Consider the following 20,977-nt stretch of genomic DNA (forward strand, 5'->3'; position numbering starts at 1 on the left):
GTGAGGAAACTCACTCCAAGATGAGATTTGGACAATGTTCTCTCCACCTAGCTTGTTCTCTCTCTCTCTCTCTCTCTCTCTCTCATATACTGAAACAGGCTGTCCAGAAAACACTGGGGTAGATTTTCAGACCGCACAAATAGGCATACTTTGCTGGCGCATCAGGCGCCAGCAAAAGTACGCGGGATTTTAGTAGATACGCGCGTAGCTGCGTGTATCCGCTAAAATCCTGGATCGGCGCGCGCAAGGCTATCAATTCCGTATAGCCGGCACGCGCCGAGCCGCGCAGCCTACCCCCGTTCCCTCCGAGGTCGCTCCGAATCGGAGCGGCCTCGGAGGGGAACTTTTCTTTTGCCCTCCCCTCACCTTCCCCTCCCTTCCCCTACCCTAACCCACCCGCCCGGCCCTGTCTAAACCCCCCCTTACCCTTGTCGGGGGATTTACGCCTCCCGGAGGGAGACGTAAATCCCCGTGCGCCAGCGGGCCGCTAGCGCGCCGGGACGCAACCTGGGAGCGGGTCCGGAGGGCACGGCCACGCCCCCGGGCCGTAGCCACGCCCCCGGGCCCGCCCCCGGAACGCTCCCGACACGCCCCGAAAACGCTGCGCGGTTCAGGCCCACGCCCCCGACACGCTTCCTCAGAAAACCCCGGGACTTATGCGAGTCCCGGGGCTCTGTGCGCGCCGGTAGGCCTATGTAAAATAGGCTTACCGGCGAGCAGGGCTCTTAAAATCCGCCCCACTGTGAACTGCAATGTAGCCCAAATTGGGTTAATAGTTGTTATTGCAATTTGCGATACACATGCTTATTAACAAAAGGTAACACCCCTTTTTGCGATATTAGAAAATGAGGCCCATAATTACTATGATGGGGCAATTTTGATATAGAAAAAATATCAGCTGTGAAGCAGCTATGAAACTTTGAGGACTGCAGCTATTTCGTTTTGAAACTGAACAATGTTGACAAAGAGGATCATTTTCAAACTGTTTTACCAACAGAAATGGCCTTTTACAAAAGTTTCCATCCAGTATATACATAAGTTTGCCTGAACTGAATAGAGATATTCTGTAGGCAGAGTTGAGGAGGAGTTTTCTTGAAAATAGGTGTGTGGGTAATTTTGGTGGGATAATTTTCAAAGTGGACTTATATGCATAAATCTGTTTTGAAAATTGGCATGTGTGTTTTTGCCACCTAATTTAGGTGGGCTGTTTGAAAATTACCCCTTAAAATCTTTTAATACCCATACAGTTCTGCTTTAAGATTTTAAAATGATCCATCGAATACCATAACATAACTTATTACTTGATAAAAGAAATTTGACAGCATGCTATTATATTTTCAGTTAAACAGCATACCTGTAGTAGATAATATTCCAGCTCTAGCACCAGTTTTATAAAGTGGTGAATGATATAATGACAGACTTGCATGATAATTCTGACAGGGTTCAAAATGCATCACTGGCATCACTGGATTCATTTCACCAGATAAGGCATCTTCTATAACCATGAGTTCATCATCCCAACGACAACCATCCATGTACATTCCATGTACTAACACACCATCTGCAGGAGAAGGTAGCTGTAGAAATCAACAGGAGTAGGATTCTGCATTAATATTAGCTGATATACCAATACTATACCTGAATAAACTGAGTTATAAAATAGATAATCAAAGCTTCCCCCATTTACCACATCACAACATAAAAAGTAAGTGCCAGCAAGGGAGGGACAATCCCACTGCCAATGGCCGTTTTAAAAAAAACCAAAAAACTTTAACAGAAAGGGCTTCTGGAGCACTTTTATTTTTGAAGATCAGACAGTGGGAGAGAGGGAGGAAGATAGAATTGGCTCCTGGGACATTATCAAAGAGTGGGCCAGGAGGAAAAGTGGCTACCTGGGGGTTGGGGTGGGTGATAGTAGTGGTGGTGGTGGTACTTTTTGAAGATGGGGCTTGTAGAAGGAATGGAGAAAGTGGGTATCAGCCTCCAGGACACCAGCAATTATTGAGTGGTTGGGAGGGCTATCCAGTTAACATCAGTATCCAGTTAACATCAGTCCTTTGGTTGACCAGTTTAAACTGGTATCTTTAGCTGCCCAGCGCTGAATGTCAGTGCTGACTAAGGTTTAATCCTGTCTCTGGAATGCATTTAGAGCTGCCTGTTTTTTATTCAACTAATAAGGAGATTTATAAAGCTATGATAGGGCTACAATGTGCATTAAACAGTGTATATCACACAATAAATGCTGTATATTGTGCGATACAGCTCTATTGTGGCAATATTACGCAATATTCAGACCTGAAAACCACTCCTATTATAATTTCCTGCTTTGCATGGTATTTGCATTCATGAATTTTGCAAATCCATGCAAAATAGCTCATGAATACTTAATCCTATATAAATAAAATAATGCACCTACATTTGTCAACCATGTTATTTTATCTACACCTTTTCAAGAAACATTGTTCTACTATGGGAGCACCAAGACCCTTACACAGGTCCTGATGCTTCCATGGTAGATTTAAAGAACCATGCAGCCCAACATATTCCCACTAAAAATGTTTTTAAAAAGTCACCAAGAATCTTACTACCCCCCCCCCCCCCCCCACCGGTGCTGCCATTTGAGTTGGACCCACAAAAACAGTTAAAAAAATAGAACAAAATCTGACACATGGCAAAGATCTGGACCCCTGCCCAAAACCCTTCTCAATTCAGCAACACCCCTCCCATGTCCAATAGATACCCCGGGTCTAATAGATGCCCCTCACACAGAGCCCTGTTTCCATCCTCAATCCCCTGGTGGCCTAGAGATTCCCATCCTAGACCCTCCAACATCCCCATACCTTTAAAAAATTCATTGTTGGCCAGTAGGAGGGCCGGGGCTGACCCCAAGCTGTAATCTTAGGGGGTCATTTTCAAAAGCGATCGCATGTGAAAAGGGACCTTTTCGCACGCGATCACTAAATGGGGGCAGAGTCGGCCCTGGAAAGAGGAGGGAGTTGGGGCAGCACCAGGGCCAACACTGCGGACACATCACTGGTGTGTCCGCAGAGTGTTGGCCCTGCGATAAGGACCCTTATCGCTGCCAGTTTCGCGCGAATAACTACACCTTTTAAGGTCTGCGACCTTAAAAACAATCCAGGCCTTAGTTGGTGCCATTTTCCAAAATGGTGCTAACTGGCCTTTGCTCCTACCACATGGAAAATGCCACTTGGTAGAGGCAAAGGCCAGTCAGCACCATTCTGGAAAATGGAAAAAACTAGGCCCAGGACTAGGGGGCACCCTGGGCTCTCCTGCTGACCACCAATGACTTGGTGGTCAGCAGGTAAACCGGTAAACCACTCCACCCTACTAATTCAACTATCAAACATCGGAATAACAGGAACAGCACTATCATGGTTCAAATCGTTCTTAGAGAACAGAACATACAAAGTAAAAATTCACAACAAAGAATCTCAACATTACGCTTCATCTACGGGAGTTCCACAGGGCTCCTCCCTTTCACCAACGCTCTTTAATATCTACTTGCTCCCGCTTTGCCAACTGCTAACTAATTTAAACCTTAAACACTTTCTGTATGCAGATGATGTCCAGATAGTCATCCCCGTCAAAGAATCCTACTCCAAAACCCTAGAATTCTGGGAAACTTGTCTTCTAAAAATTGATGGACTCCTCTCAAACCTTAATCTAATACTAAACTCTTCAAAAAGCGAACTCATCCTAATTTCATCTGAAAACAGCAACATCAACACAAATCCTCCATCCAATTTACAAACTACACAAGTAAGAAATTTGGGAGCTATCATGGATAACAGGTTAAACCTAAAAGCATTCATAAATCAAACTACTAAGGACTGCTTCTATAAACTCCAAGTCTTAAAAAGAATAAGACCACTCTTCCATTTTCATGACTACAGAACTATTCTACAATCAATAATTTTTGCCAAACTAGATTACTGCAACTCTTTGCTATTAGGCCTTCCATCATCTCACACTAAACCCCTTCAGATGGTCCAAAACACGGCTGCTAGAATATTAACTAACACACGGAGAAGAGACCACATATCACCAATCCTCAAAGACCTGCACTGGCTGCCAATTCACTACAGAATCATATATAAGTCCATAACCACTATCTACAAATCTATACATCTACACTCTCAGCTCAACCTTCAAATTCCTTTCAAAAAATTCACATCCAAAAGACCAATCAGAGAGTCCTATAGAGAAACCTTACAAGTACCACACTCTAAATCCATGAAGCACATAACCGCCAGAGACAGGGGCTTTTCTCCACTGCAGGACCAAACACTGTGGAACTCCATCCACCACATTTGCGACAGGAACCCTGCCTTCCCACATTTAGGAAAAGACTTAAAACGTGGCTATTCTTGAAAGCATTTCCTGAACCAAACTGAACCTAATCCATTATCTTACAATAAATCAGACTTTGCCCTTACAATGGTAATTAATATCCCTACCTCATAAGGGCTATTCATCATTGCTTTAAGCACAATGACTGGCATTGATTTTCTCCAATTAAACCCCTGCTTCTTTTCTACGATCCAAGTTATATTACTCCCCTGTTTTATTGTAACTGCATTCCTTAGCCTCCTCTTGTTTAATGTTTTATTACTACTATTATTATCATTATTCTATTATTACTAAGATCAATGTTATTTGTTGCCTCTTGTTCCTTATCCACTTGTTAATTGTAAACCGACATGATGCAATATTTATTGTGAATGCCGGTATAGAAAAACTTAAAATAAATAAATAAATAAATTTTTAAGGTGCAGGTGGGTTGGGGGGTGCCTCTAGGCCACAAGATAATTTTGGAGGTTGGGGTGGGACTCCACTACTGGTCTATAAATATAGAAAGGGGGTTCTGGTGGGATCATCTGTTGGCCATGGGGGGGGGGGGGGGGCATTTATTGGGTTGCTGGATTAAGGAAAGATTTGACAGATTTTTTTCTATTTTTTTTTGTGGGGTTGCCTCAAATGGCAGCTTTGGAGTGGGGGTGAGGCTCTCATAAAAACCCAAGTGACATTTTAAAAACTTGTTGTGTGTGGGGGGGGGGGGGGAACATGTTGGGCCACATGACCATTTAAAGCGATGGTGGCCCAATGTGTTGGAGGCTGCCATTGTTCATTTTTAAGGCTCTGCTGCATTCTTTTCTCTAGCGGACTTTTTCTGCAAGACAAAAGAACGTGGCAATTCTGTCGGAGAGGGGCAAAATATTGCAGGACTGCAACCCCATGATATTGGGCTCCTCCCATGATAAAATATAATGGCGTAGTGAATCTATGCCTAAATTTTATATAAAAATATATTTAATGGCAAAACATCTCAACAATCAAAGATACATTCAGTTATTACAAACATGTGAATCTGTTTTTATTTTCTTCTTCATAACTCGGCGGGTCTGCCTAGTTTTTGTTTTTTTTACTTAAGAAAAGAAGTACAGAAAAGCAGATTTTTGCTTTTCTGTACTTTTTTTACCTGCACTCAGCTATTAACGCCTGCTCCAGGCAGGCGTTAATATCTGAGAGCAAAATGTGCATCTGAGACGCACACTATTTTTTTTGCATGCGGAGTGTACGAGTAATAGCCTCATTCACATGCATTTGCATGTGATGAGCGCTATTGCATTCACTATGCGTCCAATGTGGGTTAAATAGGCGCTAATCCCCCTATTGCATTAGCGGGTGGATCAGCACCTATTTAACCCCCAGAGTGTGGGTTATATAGTGCTCTCGACTGAGCACATTGTATTGCATCGGCCCCTAAATGCGTCCCCCGACACGGACCCCATGTTTTGCCGAAAGGCTGTGTCAGGAGGACAGTAATATGAGATTTCTAATCTAAAAAATAAACAAATAATTTTTAAAGAAAGGGACTACATAGGAAAGAGGGTACTCAAAAACAGTCACAATGAATACATACCTCCGGTTTCAATAACTTTGGTGTATAGGAAGTGCAATGTGTATAAGTAGACACAGACATTTAGACGATGTCAAATGGCACAAAAAACAGACATCCAATCAGTTGTAACCAACACGATGAGCATTGACCAATCACAGCAAAGTATTGTGAAATAGGACAGATAACACAGGAAGAGGAACAAGTATGTATCAGTCATTCAAAAAATTTGTAACCACACAACAATTTAAATGAAGTAACTCCACTTGATTTCATTATTTTAAAATATTTGGAGCAAGATTGTTGAGGATATATATCCATTTTTATTTTTTCCGAATTAGCATTTCTGAAAAGGCCCCTCCCCGGCGAGGAGGAGGGGCCTTTTCAGTGTGCCATCAAACTCCAATGAGAGACTAAAGGAACATTCTCCCGTTAGTTATTGATACTGGACACCTCATTACTATAATTCGTGATTTACCTGCCCCACCACCACCATTCTTTTTGGTTACATTGGACATAATATCCCTATATTCAATATCCCTTGTTGAACAAATTCTCTGCCTCCGCTCAGGCACTTTTTAGGTTTTCACTGAATTCTTACTTGCTTTGACCAGGTTAGCTTTAACAAAGAATTATTTTCAATTCAACTCCACCTTTTTCCAACAAGTAAAAGGGACAGCCATGGGCGTTACCATGGCCCCTAGTTTAGCCTGTTTATACGTGAATACATTTGAAGAAGAGTTTGTTTATCCCTCTCCTTGCTTTGCATTCATTTACAAATGGCTGAGATGCATCGATTATGTTTTTTTAATATGGACTGGGAAAGACATTCAATTCTTTCTCTTTTTTGACTGGCTAAATAGTTGCAATAGACATTTACAGTTTAATTTTTGATTACAACCTCTGGAAATTTCTTTTTTGGACAAACTTATTTCTTATGATTCAAATGGTTTTTCAACTTCTATTTTTTGAAAAGACACAGACCGCAACACACTTCTGTCCTTTGACAGTCATCATCCTTACACTTTAAGAAGTAATATCCCGATGAGCCAAGTCTTAAGACTTCTACAGCTCTGCTCATCTAAGGTGGAGTTTTTTCTTCAAGTTAAGCAGATGTTGATTCGGTTCAAAGAAAGAGGATACCAGCAACGTGTCCTTAAAAAAGCATTCAAATGCGCTTTGCACATTAATCGGGAACTGCTTTATATCCCGCAATCACGTTCATCAGACGGATGCATAAATTGTATTTTACCCTTCTCAACACATGCACGCGATCTTACATCTATTATACACAGTCATTGGCACTTATTATCTTTACATAAGGTTTTTGATTGTCCTCCAAGATTCACTTACCATCGCAGCAAGAACCTCCAGGATCAACTTGTTCATTCAGAACTACGTGCACCCCCCCCCCCCCTGCCATTTCTTCACCTATTGGTCACCAGCCTTGTGGACACTGTTCGGTCTGTTCTCTTTCCTTAACCATTCTATGTTTTGAACATCCTGCCACCAAAAAACAGTACCCTCTAAAATTTTCTACTACCTGCTGATCTGCTGGAGTGGTTTACATTATTATTTGTCCTTGCCAGAAACTATATGTGGGGTGACCTCATGCAAGATCAAAACACGAATGATTGACATTGATCCAGTATCAATAACCAAACGGAGTAGAGATGTGAATCGGAACCGGAATCGGTTCCAGTTCCGATTCAAATCTTAGAATTTTTATCGTCTGGCCCGATTGGTTTTCTGTTTATCGGCTGCGCCCGATCCGATAAACAAAAAACCCACCCTGACCCTTTAAAAACTGACCCCTTAGCCTCCCCCACCCTCCCGACCCCCCCAAAACATTTTAAAATTACCTGGTGGTCCAGTGGGGGCGCAGGGAGCAATCTCCCGCTCTCGGGCCGTCGGCTGCGCTAATAAAAATGGCGCCGATGGCCCTTTGCCCTTACCATGTGACAGGGTATCCGTGCCATTGGCCGGCCCCTGTCACATGGTAGGAGCACTGGATGGCCGGCGCCATCTTTAAAGATACAATTGTGATACATTACTGGAGGACCTTGCAAGACTGGAAGATTGGACATCCAAATGGCAAATGAAATTTAATGTGGACAAGTGCAAGGTGTTGCATATAGGGAAAAATAACCCTTGCTGTACTTACACGATGTTAGGTTCCATATTAGGAGCTACCACCCAGGAAAAAGATCTAGGCATCATAGTGGATAATACTTTAAAATCGTCAGCTCAGTGAGCTGCAGCAGTCAAAAAAGCAAATAGAATGTTAGGAATTATTAGGAAGGGAATATTTAATAAAACGGAAAATGTCATAATGCCTCTATAAACATGGTGAGACCGCACCTTGAATACTGTGTTCAATTTTGGTCGCCACATCTCAAAAAAGATATAGTTGCGATGGAGAAGATACAGAGAAGGGCAACCAAAATGATAAAGGGGATGGAACAGCTCCCCTATGAGGAAAGCTGAAGAGGTTAGGGCTGTTCAGCTTGGAGAAGAGACGGCTGAGGGGGGATATGATAGAGGTCTTTAAGATCATGAGAGGTCTTGAACGAAATGTGAATCAGTTATTTATACTTTTGAATAATAGAAGGACTAGGGGGCATTCCATGAAGTTAGCAAGTAGCACATTTAAGACTAATCGGAGAAAATTCTTTTTCACTCAACACATAATAAAGCTCTGGAATTTGTTGCTAGAGGATGTGGTTATTGCAGTTAGTGTAGCTGGGTTCAAAAAAGGTTTGGATAAGTTCTTGGAGGCTATTAATCAAGTTTACTTAGGGAATAGCCACTGCTATTAATTGCATCAGATGCATGGGATCTTCTTAGTGTTTGGGTAATTGCCAGGTTCTTGTGGCCTGGTTTGGCCTCTGTTGGAAACAGGATTCTGGGCTTGATGGACCCTTGGTCTGACCCAGCATGGCAATTTCTTATGTATAGATTGAATCCATTAAAAGTACTTCCTCTGTGGATTTGTTTGATCTACAATTGGCAGTCTTTAAAACCAACTTTTAGGAGTGATCTCAAAGCAGCAAAATTCAAAAAATTCCAACAGGATGAGTTGGACTACCAAAAAGGCTTTGTGTATTCATGGATGTCCTCCACACGACCCGATGGAGAAAAGTGACTTTTATGCAGTCTTCTTCAGATGATTCATCCGGCGATGAATTGAACCCTGCTACAAATCAAAAGGACTCCTTTAGCATCCCTGGTCTATATTCTACTTCTACTTCTACTTTACCCTGTATCCTTCCTCTTTTTTAGATCAAGCTCAGACTCGGAAACCCACTCATAACGGTCTCGGGGTCATTCTCAACCATCACATGCTCCACGAGTGACACGAACTATGCGCCAACAACAGTTCCACAGCAATCCTTGGCAAAAAGTACTCGCTCTTCTGGTTTGGTGCTTAAATTATCATCACGGAGTATCTCAGACAGTGAATTACATGTATTAGAGAAAGATCTCTCTTTTGTACCAAAGGTCTCTTATGATCCTTTTGAAGTTCAAATTCACCTTTACCATTTCTTTCGCATGATAAGAATACAATTTTTTTTTCAGATTCTTCTCCCACACAGGATGACTCTATTGTTTACAGGAAATCCAGGTGGCTCCCACCTGATCCTGCTGACCCAGTTTTACTTTCCTTTAAAAAGGTGATACAGTTGGAAATTGATCAACTAGTATCTGTACCCCGCTCTGTGTATGTCAATATCACTAAGGAGGAAAGGCTTCCCATTAAATCTTTAGCGAATGACCATGAGATAGTAATTAAAACAGCTGATAAAGGGGATGGAATTGACATCCTTGATAGATTAAGTTATATTGAGGAAATAACATCAAATAGTCTATAATAAATTATTTGTTACCGGTTATTAATGGCACCTTTTGTAAAGTTTAAGCTATTTATTATTATTATTTTTTTATTTATTTATTTATTTATTTATTTATTTAAGGTTTTTATATACCGGCATTCATGATACAATCACATCATGCCAGTTTACAGTTGAACAGGGGGTGCAAGATACAATAAAACTGGAACTTGTGCAGAAGAAATTGCAGTTACAAAAAACAAGGAAGATCGAACTGGGAGAGGAGAGAAATATAGAAGTAATTTAACATCATATAGAGTTATTTACAGTTAACTGGTGTGGCTGCATTCTTGAAGTTGGTGAGGTGGCATTTAGGAAGAGTCTGGAAAAGCTTGTTTAAACAGCCATGTCTTAAGTCTTTTTCGGAATGTTGGGAGGCAAGGCTCCTGCCGGAGATTCGGAGGGATGGAGTTCCAGAGTGATGGTCCCGCTGTTGAGAAGGACCGTTCTCTGAAAGTTATATGCTGAGTTGATTTGGTGTGAGGTACCTGGAGGGATCCTCTGTATGCTGCTCTGGTCGGTCTAGAGGCGATATGTTGGCTGAGCGGGAATTGTAGGTCAAGTGTAGTAAGGTGGTGGATGGTTTTATTTATAATGGTGATGGACTTGAAGATAATTCTGAAGTGAATAGGGAGCCAATGTAGGTTTTTTAGGATGGGGGTTATGTGGTCTCTTCTCCTGGTATTGGTAAGAATTCTTGCTGCTGCATTTTGGACCATCTGTAGAGGTTTGGTGTACGAGGATGGGAGACCTAGTAGGATAGAGTTGCAATAATCTAACTTTGAGAAGATTATTGCTTGTAGTATCGTTCTGAAATCATGAAAGTGGAAAAGAGGTTTTATCCTTTTTAGTACTTGGAGTTTGTAGAAACAGTCCTTGGTTGTATGGTTGACAAATGCTTTCAAATTCATCCTGTTATCAATTATAGCTCCTAAGTCTCTCACTTTGGTGGAGAGCAGGTAGGCTGGAAGGGTATTGATGGTGTTGCTGTTTTCTGGGGAGATGAGCAGGAGTTCAGTTTTGGCAGCATTTAATACGAGGTTAAGGCTGGCGAGAAGGTAATTGATTTTTTGGAGGCAGGATTCCCAATGTTCGAGGGTTTTGGGGAAGGATTCTTTAAGAGGGATCACTATCTGGACATCATCTGCATAGAGAAAGTGTTTGAGTTTTAGCTTGGTTAGAAGCTGGCACAGCAGAATGAGGTAGATGTTGAAGAGCGTGGGTGATAAGGCGGATCCCTGTGGGACTCCTACAGGTGAGTCATGGCGGGGAGATTCTTTGTTGTGTATTTTCACTTTGTAGCCTCTGTTGTTGAGGAATGTTTTGAACCAGGCTAGTGCCATACCTGTTATACCAATGGTCAAGAGTTGATTAATGAGGATGGAGTGGAAAGATTAAATGATTTCTTTGCTTCGGTGTTTACTGAAGAGGATGTTGGGGAGGTACCCGTAATGGAGAAGGTTTTCATGGGTAATGATTCAGATGGACTGAATCAAATCACGGTGAACCTAGAAGATGTGGTAGGCCTGATTGACAAACTGAAGAGTAGTAAATCACCTGGACCGGATGGTATACACCCCAGAGTTCTGAAGGAACTAAAAAATGAAATTTCAGACCTATTAGTAAATATTTGTAACTTATCATTAAAATCATTCATTGTACCTGAAGACTGGAGGATAGCAAATGCAACCCCAATATTTAAAAAGGGCTCCAGGGGCGATCCGGGAAACTACAGACCGGTTAGCCTGACTTCAGTGCCAGGAAAAATAGTGGAAAGTGTTCTAAACATCAAAATCACAGAACAGTGTATGTGTGAGAGACAGTGGACATGTGAGTATGTGTGAGAGAGAGAGGATAACCTCCTAATCCTCGACAATATCAGGGTGACTGGAAATCAAGAGCTCCCATGTATGGACAGCAGGGGCTTTTTAAAATCCTTATTAGTTTTAATTATTGTGTGTTTAATTATATGTGCTGTTTTGAAATATTTTATTGGTGTTTGGGAATTTGTAAAAAATGTATATGATTTTAATTAATAGAAATTCTATTTATCAGGAGTTTTAAAATATTCTTTTATTAGTATGGTTTTACTATTATAACTGATGCTTTGTTTCTTGATTTTATTTGTTTTATGAGGAATGGCGGTTCTGTTTTTCCATTGTTAATACACAGAGTCTGGCTTCTTGGGGTTTCCATTTCAGTTTTTTCTAATTTGTGCTCCTTTATTTTGTATTCTGTATTTGGTGAGGGTCTGTCTCTGCTCTGTGAGTGTGACCATGATGAGAGATTCTGATAGCATGTTGTGTCTGTATAGGGATCTATAGCAATCAGGTTTTTTTTGTTTCCTCAGTAGGTGGTGTAATATTTACTAGGGTGTGCATTCGGATTGACCGCATTAGTAAAATGCAACTCATATTTTTTTTTTACTTAAAAAATTGATTCGACATAAACGATCGGATTTCCCACATATCGAACATAGATATGTTCGATATGTGGGAAATCGCGATTGTTGAGCCAAAATAAAAATATAAACCCCCTCACCCTCCTTAATCCCCCCCCCGACTTACCACAACTCCCTGGTGATGGAGCGAGGAGTGAGGACGCCATTTCTGCAATCCTTGGCGAGAAGCATGTGACGTCGGCGGCACGTCGAGTGACGCCGGTGTCATGTGATTCCCGACTCGTTCGCGCCGGACGGCTCGTTCGGCCCAAAAAGAACTTTTGGCCAGCTTGGGGGGGCCTCCTGACCCCCCCAAGCTGGCCAAAAGTTCTTTTTGGGCCGATCGAGCCGTCCGGCGCGAACTCGCCGGGAATCACGTGGCGCCGTGTCACTCAGACGCGACGTCACGTGATTCCCGGCAAGTTCGCGCCGGACGGCTCGTTCGGCCCAAAAAGAACTTTTGGCCAGCTTGTGTGGGTCAGGAGGCCCCCCCAAGCTGGCCAAAAGTTCTTTTTGGGCCGAACGAGCCGTCCGGCGCGAACTCGCCGGGAATCACGTGACGCCGGCGTCACTCGACGTGCCGCCGACGTCACATGCTTCTCGCCAAGGATTGCAGAAATGACGTCCTCACTCCTCGCTCGATCACCAGGGAGTTGTGGTAAGTCTGGGGGGGGGATTAAGGAGGGTGAGGGGGTTTAAATTTTTTTTTTGCACATATGTACATATACCCAACTCATTGGATTTTTTTTATGTCCATATTGGCCGCAAGTGGGACCCCCTTTCGGACATAAAAAATATGAACATAAAATTTTGCTCTGCACATCCCTAATATTTACCCTTGCTTATTCATAGGTAGGATTTTTGTTGTTGAGTCCTTGGTGTTATTATTGTTATGTTGCGATGGGATTGCAGTATAGATTTTGAGTATCTTTTTTTGTAGGGTTTTGTGTTAGTTCACAATGTGTCTGGCAGTGGAAGATGTTTGTGCTGCTGTTACTGTGAGGTGACACCAGAATTTGAAAATATCTTTTAGTATGATGAGCTGTAAGGGAAACATCCAAGCTCCATTGTTTGGAGGAATTTCAGTGGATGCACAGAGTTAGAGAACTGGAGGTGCAGGATTTATAAATGTCATAATTAAATAAGTATGCACTAAAATCCAATCCCATCCATAACCCCACCCCCATATGACCAAAGCCCCACCCCTGCCCCACCCCCACCCCGCCCTGCCGGGCCATGGAAAAATGGTGCAAAAAAGGTTGGGGACCACTGCCCTAAAACACCAATACACCTGATATTAGGATAATAGAACAAGCTAAGCTGCTATAGATCCCTACACATAAACTACATGCTAGCAGAATACCTCACCTTAGTCACATATGCAGAACACACAGACCCTCACCAAATACAGAATAAAGAGACAATAAAGTTCAACTAGAAACATGCAAACAAAAAATAAACTGGAAACCATAATAAAACACACTCTATTTGCAGTGCAATGATGGAAAAACAGAAATATCACCATTCCTCATTAAACATCAAACAATAAAATCAAGATATATAATACATCAGTCATAACATTAAAACCATATGCATAAAAGAATAAATATATCAAAGCGGCTGATAAATAAAATATAGAATGATTAAAAATAAATAACAGGTTTTAAAAATTTTTCCATTCAAAATATTTCAAAACAACAGATGCATCAAATAACACCCAATAAATAAAACTAAGGCTAAAAAAAACCTCCCTTGCTCTCCATACCTGGGAATTTTAGATTCCAATCACCCTTAGATTGTCATGGATTAGTCAGAGATAGGAGGTATGCACAAACTTTCTCCTGTTTCTTATATATACACACTTTCTAACATATATGCTCATTCTCATACAAACTCCCTTACATTCTCTCTCACATACATGCTGACCAGCTCACAAACTCTGGCTCACACACATACTCATTGGTGTGCTCATCCTCTCTCTCACTCACATTCATGTTCACTGGTTCACTCACTCTTGCTCACACATATGCTCTAGAAAACACAGAAAGCCTGACTATTATGCAGTGCAACAATGGAAAAAAGAAGCAACATCATTCCTCATAAAGCATTAAGGGGTAGATTTTCAAAAACCGCGAATAGGCGTACTTTTGTTGGCGCTCCAGGCGCAAACAAAAGTACGCTGGATTTCAGTAGATACGCGCGTAGCTGCGCATATCCGCTGAAATCCGGGATCAGCGCGCACAAGGCTATCGATTTCGTATAGCCGGCGCGCGCTGAGCCGCGCAGCCTACCCCCATTCCCTCCGAGGCAGCTCCGAAATCGGAGCGGCCTCGGAGGGAACTTTCTTTTGCCCTCCCCTCACCTCCCCTCCCTTACCCACCCGCCCGGCCCTGTCTAAACCCCCCCCCTTACCTTTGTTGGGGGATTTACGCCTCCCGGAGGGAGAAGTAAATCCCCGCGCGCCAGTGGGCCGCTAGCGCGCCGGGACACAATCTGGGGGCAGGTCCGGAGGGCGCGGCCACGCCCCCGGGCCGCCCCGGGCCGTATCCACGCCCCCGGGCCCGCCCCCGGAACGCTCCCGACACGCCCCGAAAACGCCGCACGGTTCAGGCCCGCCCCCGACACGCCCCCTCCGAAAACCCCGGGACTTACGCGAGTCCCGGGGCTCTGCGCGCGCCGGTAGGCCTATGTAAAATAGGCTTACCGGCGCGCAGGGCCCTGCTCGCCTAAATCCGCCCGGATTTGGGCGGATTTAGGCGAGCAGGGCTCTGAAAATCCGCCCCTAAGCAATAAAGTCAAGAGATATAAAACAGCATTCATAATATTAAAACCATTCAAAAAAAAAAAAAAAGAATAAATATGTCAATCAGGCAACAGACAATGAACATTTCTAATATTTCCCATACACCAAATATTTCAACAGCAGACACAAGAAATAACACCCCCAAATTTAACATAATAGGATTAAACATTTCCAGCTCTCCATATCTCGGATCTTTTGATTTCCAGCCACCCACAGATTGTTATGGTTTGTCTCTGTCTCTGTCCCTCCCCAACAAACACACATACTGTCACACACACAAGCTCTCTCTCACTTACATATATGATGTCACATACATAGGCGCTTTCTCTCACACACACACAAATACATAGTCTTTTTCACTCCAACACACACACATAGGCTCAGGCTGTCACAGACACATGCAGGAACTCTCTGCATAAGCATGCAGGCTCTCTTGCACACAAACAGGCTTTCACACACACACACACACACACACACACACACACATGCAAGCTGTCTCATACATACACGAAGGCTCTCTCTCATACACATACCCAGGCTTGTTCTCTCTCATACACACATGAGGTCTCTCTCTCATACACACATATAGCTTTCAGGCCTCCCCCTTTCTTCTGGCTTTTCCTTTCTCTGCTGAGGAAAGGCAGAGCTCCTCCTCAATGCTGGAAGGAAAATGCAAGAAGGCAACAACTACCCACAGCTCCTGCAAGGGGGGGAAGGGACTTGGCTGCTTCCATGCAGGCCTCTCTTCAGGCCATTGCAGGATGGGCTATGCCGCAGCTGCACAGGACCTCTCTTTGGATCTCAACAGGATGGTCTCTGTTGCAGTCCCACAGGTTTCACTTCAGGCCAGGAAGCTGGAAAAACAACTAAGTGATCGATGCGACCGGCCGGCCGTGGAATACCCGATCCCACGATAGGCCAATTCACACTGGTTTATATTGATAAAGCATTTCTTAATTTCCAACATCATTTAATTTATTCCTGGGTATCTATTCCATAAGTATAAAAATTCACACTAGGTTGAGAGAACATTGTACAAATCTCATCTTTGGGTGAGTTTCCTCACTCCGAAGGACATCAAAGCTTCACAAGAGTGCATTGTTCCGTTCATACGTCTCACTCGTCAAAGTGGCCCCTAACCCCTACACTGATACCTAAACCTCACTTCAAGTAACCTGGTGGGCCTCATATAGAGGTATAAATACCTAACTATTAGAAGGTTTTTATAGCTAGGTTTTCTCTCTCTCTCTCTCTCTCTCTGCAAAGTACTTTGCAATAAATAAGCTATTACCACAAAACTTGCCCCTATTGCATGTGATAGTTTGATGAATCTAGGCAGTATTCATAAACATCTATCAATATCACTAGGGAAAATAGCTGAATGTAATATAAAGCAAAATTGCTTACCTTGTAATAGGTGTTATCCCAGGACAGCAGGATGTAGTCCTCACATATGGGTGACATCGGTAATGGAGCCCTATGTACGGAAAAACTTCTTTAAAAGTTTCCATGAAACTTTTGAATGGCACCGGAGTGCCTACTGAGCATGCTCAGCATGCCATGATATTCCCTGCCACAGGGGTCTCCCTTCAATCTTGTTTTGTAGCAATAAGCGTTAGCCAAAAATAAAATAATAAAACGTACCGTACCCAACTCCACGGGGTGGCGGGTGGGTTTCGTGAGGACTACATCCTGCTGTCCTGGGATAACACCTATTACAAGGTAAGCAATTTTGCTTTATCCCAGGACAAGCAGGATGCTAGTCCTCACATATGGGTGATTAGCAAGCTAGAGGCTGAGTCATTTTGTAGTGAAGCAACAGTGAAGTATTGTTGTTGAAATGAATCAGCCGAAGATCACAGCAGGTTGGATGTAGAAGGAGTTGGGATTATATTGGAAACAAGTTCTTTAAGACAGATTGTCCATATGCTGAATCTTGTCTTCCTTCTTTGTCTAAACAGTAGTGAGCTGCAAAGGTGTGAAGAGAACTCCATGTTGCTGCTTTACAAATGTCCAGAATAGGTACAGAGCGAAGGTGTGCTACTGAAGTTGACATTGCTCTGACTGAGTGTGCTTTTACTCGCCCTTGAAGAGTAAGGCCTGCTTTTTCATAACAAACTTGTATGCAATCTGCTAACCAGTTTGACAGAGTATGCTTACCCACTGCTTTACCTGGTTTGTTTGGATCATAGGATACAAACAGTTGACTGGATTTCCTTTGGGCTGTTGTGCGGTTTAAATAGAAGGATAACGCACGCTTACAGTCCAAAGTGTGTAAGGCTCTTTCACCCTGATGGGAATGAGGCCTTGGAAAAAATGTTGGTAAAACTATGGATTGGTTCAAGTGAAATTCCGTGACAACCTTGGGAAGGAATTTTGGATGTGTACGGAGTACTACTCTGTCATGTAAGAACTTTGTAAAAGGTTCGTATGTGACTAGAGTTTGTAGTTCACTGACCCTTCTAGCTGATGTAATGGCTATAAGGAAAACTGTTTTCCAAGTGAGAAATTTAAGGTCACAGGTATTTATGGGTTCAAATGGAGAACGCATAAGCCTGGTTAAGACTACGTTCAGGTCCCATTGTATGCTTGGGGAATGAACTGGAGGTTTAATGTGAGTTAGGCCTCTCATGAATTTACTGATGAGAGGTTGTGTTGAAATAGATGCATCTCCCAGCTTGTTATGGTAAGCTGAGATTGCACTTAAGTGTACCCTTACAGAAGACGTCTTAAGACCAGAGTCTGAGAGATGGTAAAGGTAATCGAGTAGCGAGGTAGTGGAGCAAGTGAAAGGATCTAAATCTTTCTGAGTGCACCACAAAGTAAACTGTTTCCATTTGTAGGAATAATTCTTTCTAGTGGAAGGTTTACGTGCAGCTATAAGTACTTGAGATATAGAGGATGGAAGGTTGAGAGGTTGTAAGATCAAGCTTTCAACATCCATGCTGTCAGGGACAGGGATTGAAGGTTGGGATGGCGCAACTGACCCTGTTCCTGAGTTATGAGATTGGGAGTTACTCCCAGGCGAATTGGATCCCTGACAGAGAGATCTAGCAGTGTGGGGAACCATACCTGTCGAGGCCAGTATGGGGCTATGAGTATCATAGTCCCCTTGTCCTGTTGTAGCTTCACTAGTGTTTTGGTTATGAGTGGTATCGGTGGATACGCGTATAACAGGCCTGAATTCCAATGGCGAGCAAATGCGTCCCTTGGTAGGCTGTTCTGCTGTCGGAGTAGAGAGCAGTAATTGTTCACTTTGTAGTTGAGCTGGGATGCAAAGAGATCTATCATCGGTTGACCCCAGCGTTGAAAGATCTTGGATGCTATTGTTGGATCCAAGGACCATTCGTGCGGTTGGAACTGACGACTGAGGCGATCCGCTACTATGTTGTGGATGCCTGCTAGATAAGTGGCCCGTAGAAGAATAGAGTGTGTCAGGGCCCAGTCCCAAATCTGTGCTGCTTCTTGACAAAGGAGGTAGGAACCTGTCCCCCCTTGTTTGTTGATGTACCACATGGCTACTGTGTTGTCCGTTTGGATCAGAACAGTCTTGTGTGAAAGGCAGTCCTTTAACGCATGTAGCGCATAGCGTATAGCTCGAAGCTCCAGGAAGTTTATTTGAAAGGAGGCTTTGAGCTTTGTCCACTTGCCCTGTGTCTTTAGATGACCAATGTGTGCTCCCCACCCTAAGGTGGATGCATCTGTAGTTAAAGTCACTTGTGGAACTGGTTGCTGGAAAGGTAGGCCTATGAGCAGGTTGTTCATTGATGTCCACCAGATGAGTGCAGATCTGAGTTCTGGTGTGATATGAATGGGAGTGGACACTGATTGAGTGGCCTGTATCCACTGTGCTTTGAGTGTCCATTGCAGTAGCCGCATGGTCAATCTGGCCATGGGAGTTACATGAACTGTGGAAGCCATGTGCCCTAGAAGAATTAGGCACTGATGAGCTGTTACCTGGATTTGGTTGCGAAGATTGTGAGTCAAAAGGACAAGTGTTTGAGCTCGATCTCTTGGAAGAAAAGCTTTTGCTATCGTAGTGTTCAGGTCTGCACCTATGAACTGTATAAGATGATTTGGTGACAGATGGGATTTCTGATAGTTGATGAGAAATCCCAAGGAGTGAAGCACATGGATAGTGAGCTTGAGAGAAGTGAGAGCTCCTTCTTTTGATTGACTCTTGATGAGCCAATCGTCCAGGTAAGGGAACACGTGCACTCTTTGTTTCTGGAGGTGTGCCACTGCTGCCGCCATACACTTTGTGAATACTCTTGGTGCTGATGCAAGGCCGAATGGCAGCACTCTGTATTGAAAGTGTTGATCCATTACCCGAAATCGCAGGTATTGGCGATGAGGAGGAAAGATGGGGATGTGAGCGTAGGCATCTTGAAGATCCAGAGAGCAGAGCCAATCTCCCCTTTGAAGAAGAGGCAGAATGGTGCCTAGGAACACCATCCTGAATTTTTCTTTTTTGAGAAATTTGTTGAGATTTCTGAGGTCTAGAATGGGTCGAAGGCCTCCTGTTTTCTTTGGAATGAGGAAATATCTGGAGTAGAATCCTCTGCCCTTTTGAGGTCCAGGAACTGGTTCTATGGCCCTGGCTCTCAGAAGGGTGGATAATTCTGTTTGAAGAATTATGGAATGATGATTTACTGTCCAAGATGGAAGTGGTGGGTTTTCTTTTGGAACAGTAAGAAAATCCAGTTTGTAACCGTGGGCTGTGATGGATAACACCCACTGGTCAGTGGTGATGGAGGTTCAAATGCTGTGGAAGTATTTTATTCGACCCCCCACTAGCATATTTGGGAATGGGTTGATCTGGCTGCTGCTCTCTGGGGCTTTTCAAAAACCAGATGTAGTGGCCGTTTGTGGTGGTGGTTGCGCCCTTGCAGGCCTTTGTCTAGGCTGTTGGCATTGAGATGGCTGGGCCGTTCTGGGCCTACTTGCTGGGGGGTAATATCTACGTGGACGATAATAAGGACGTCTAGTATCACGTCTTGGAAGCTTCCTTGCGGAAGGCTGAGTATGCTGTGGTAGTGAGGACAACTGCTTTAGTGTTTCTGTGTGGTCCTTTATGGTTGCCACAGCATCTTTTACCTTCTCTCCAAAGAGGTTATCCCCCAAGCAAGGAAGTTCAGCTAAATGTTCTTGTACCTCTGGGCGTAGATCAGAGGCCTTGAGCCATGCCCACCTCCTTGCAGCTATACCAGATGCTGAAAGTCTTGCCGCCGTCTCGAAACAGTCATAAATGGCTCTGATCTCATGCTTCCCTGATTCGAGGCCCTTGTGAATGATATTCTGTAATGGTTCCTGATACTGTTCTGGAAGAGAGAGAGCCATTTCTTGAACCTGCTTCCAAAGGTTCCTTTGGTACTGGGTCATATATAACTGGTAGGAAGATATCTTAGACACCAGCATAGATCCTTGAAATATTTTACGTCCTAGGTTGTCAAGAAACCTATTCTCCTTTCCAGGTGGCATAGAGGAATGGGATTTTTGTCGCTTCGCCTTCTTTTGGGTGGATTCGACGACAACTGATTGGTGAGGCAACTGTGCTTTCTGAAATCCTGGAATAGGCTGCACCAAGTACGTTGCCTCTGATCTCTTATTCACCGCTGATACTGATCCTGGATGTTCCCAAATTCTGTATTGCAGTTCCTGGAAAACCTCATGGACAGGGACTGCCAGCATTTCCTTAGGAGTGTCCACGAACTGCAGAACCTCCAACGTTTTTTGTCTTGCATCCACCTCTGTTTGTAAAGGAAAGGGGATGGTTTCAGACATATCTTTCACGAAATTTGTGAAGGAGAGGACCTCAGGAGGTGACTTCCTGTGGTCGTCTGGTGGAGATGGTTCTGAAAAGATTTCTTCATCCGAAGAATATTCAGAACTGGTGTCCACAGGCACCTCCCGTGGAGTGTGGA

General features: G+C 43.4%; 1 protein-coding gene across 1 annotated transcript in view; it reads right to left on the bottom strand.

The window, feature by feature from the left end:
* The window catches only part of DNAH6 (dynein axonemal heavy chain 6), a 3,261,518-nt gene that overhangs the window by 49,600 nt on the left and 3,190,941 nt on the right, over nucleotides 1–20,977 (bottom strand). The window contains 1 exon segment of the mRNA XM_029602297.1: nucleotides 1,355–1,577. Coding sequence (XP_029458157.1) covers nucleotides 1,355–1,577 — 223 coding nt within the window.

This window comes from Rhinatrema bivittatum, chromosome 1, assembly GCF_901001135.1.
Source record: "Rhinatrema bivittatum chromosome 1, aRhiBiv1.1, whole genome shotgun sequence".
Taxonomy (NCBI): Eukaryota; Metazoa; Chordata; class Amphibia; order Gymnophiona; family Rhinatrematidae; genus Rhinatrema; species Rhinatrema bivittatum.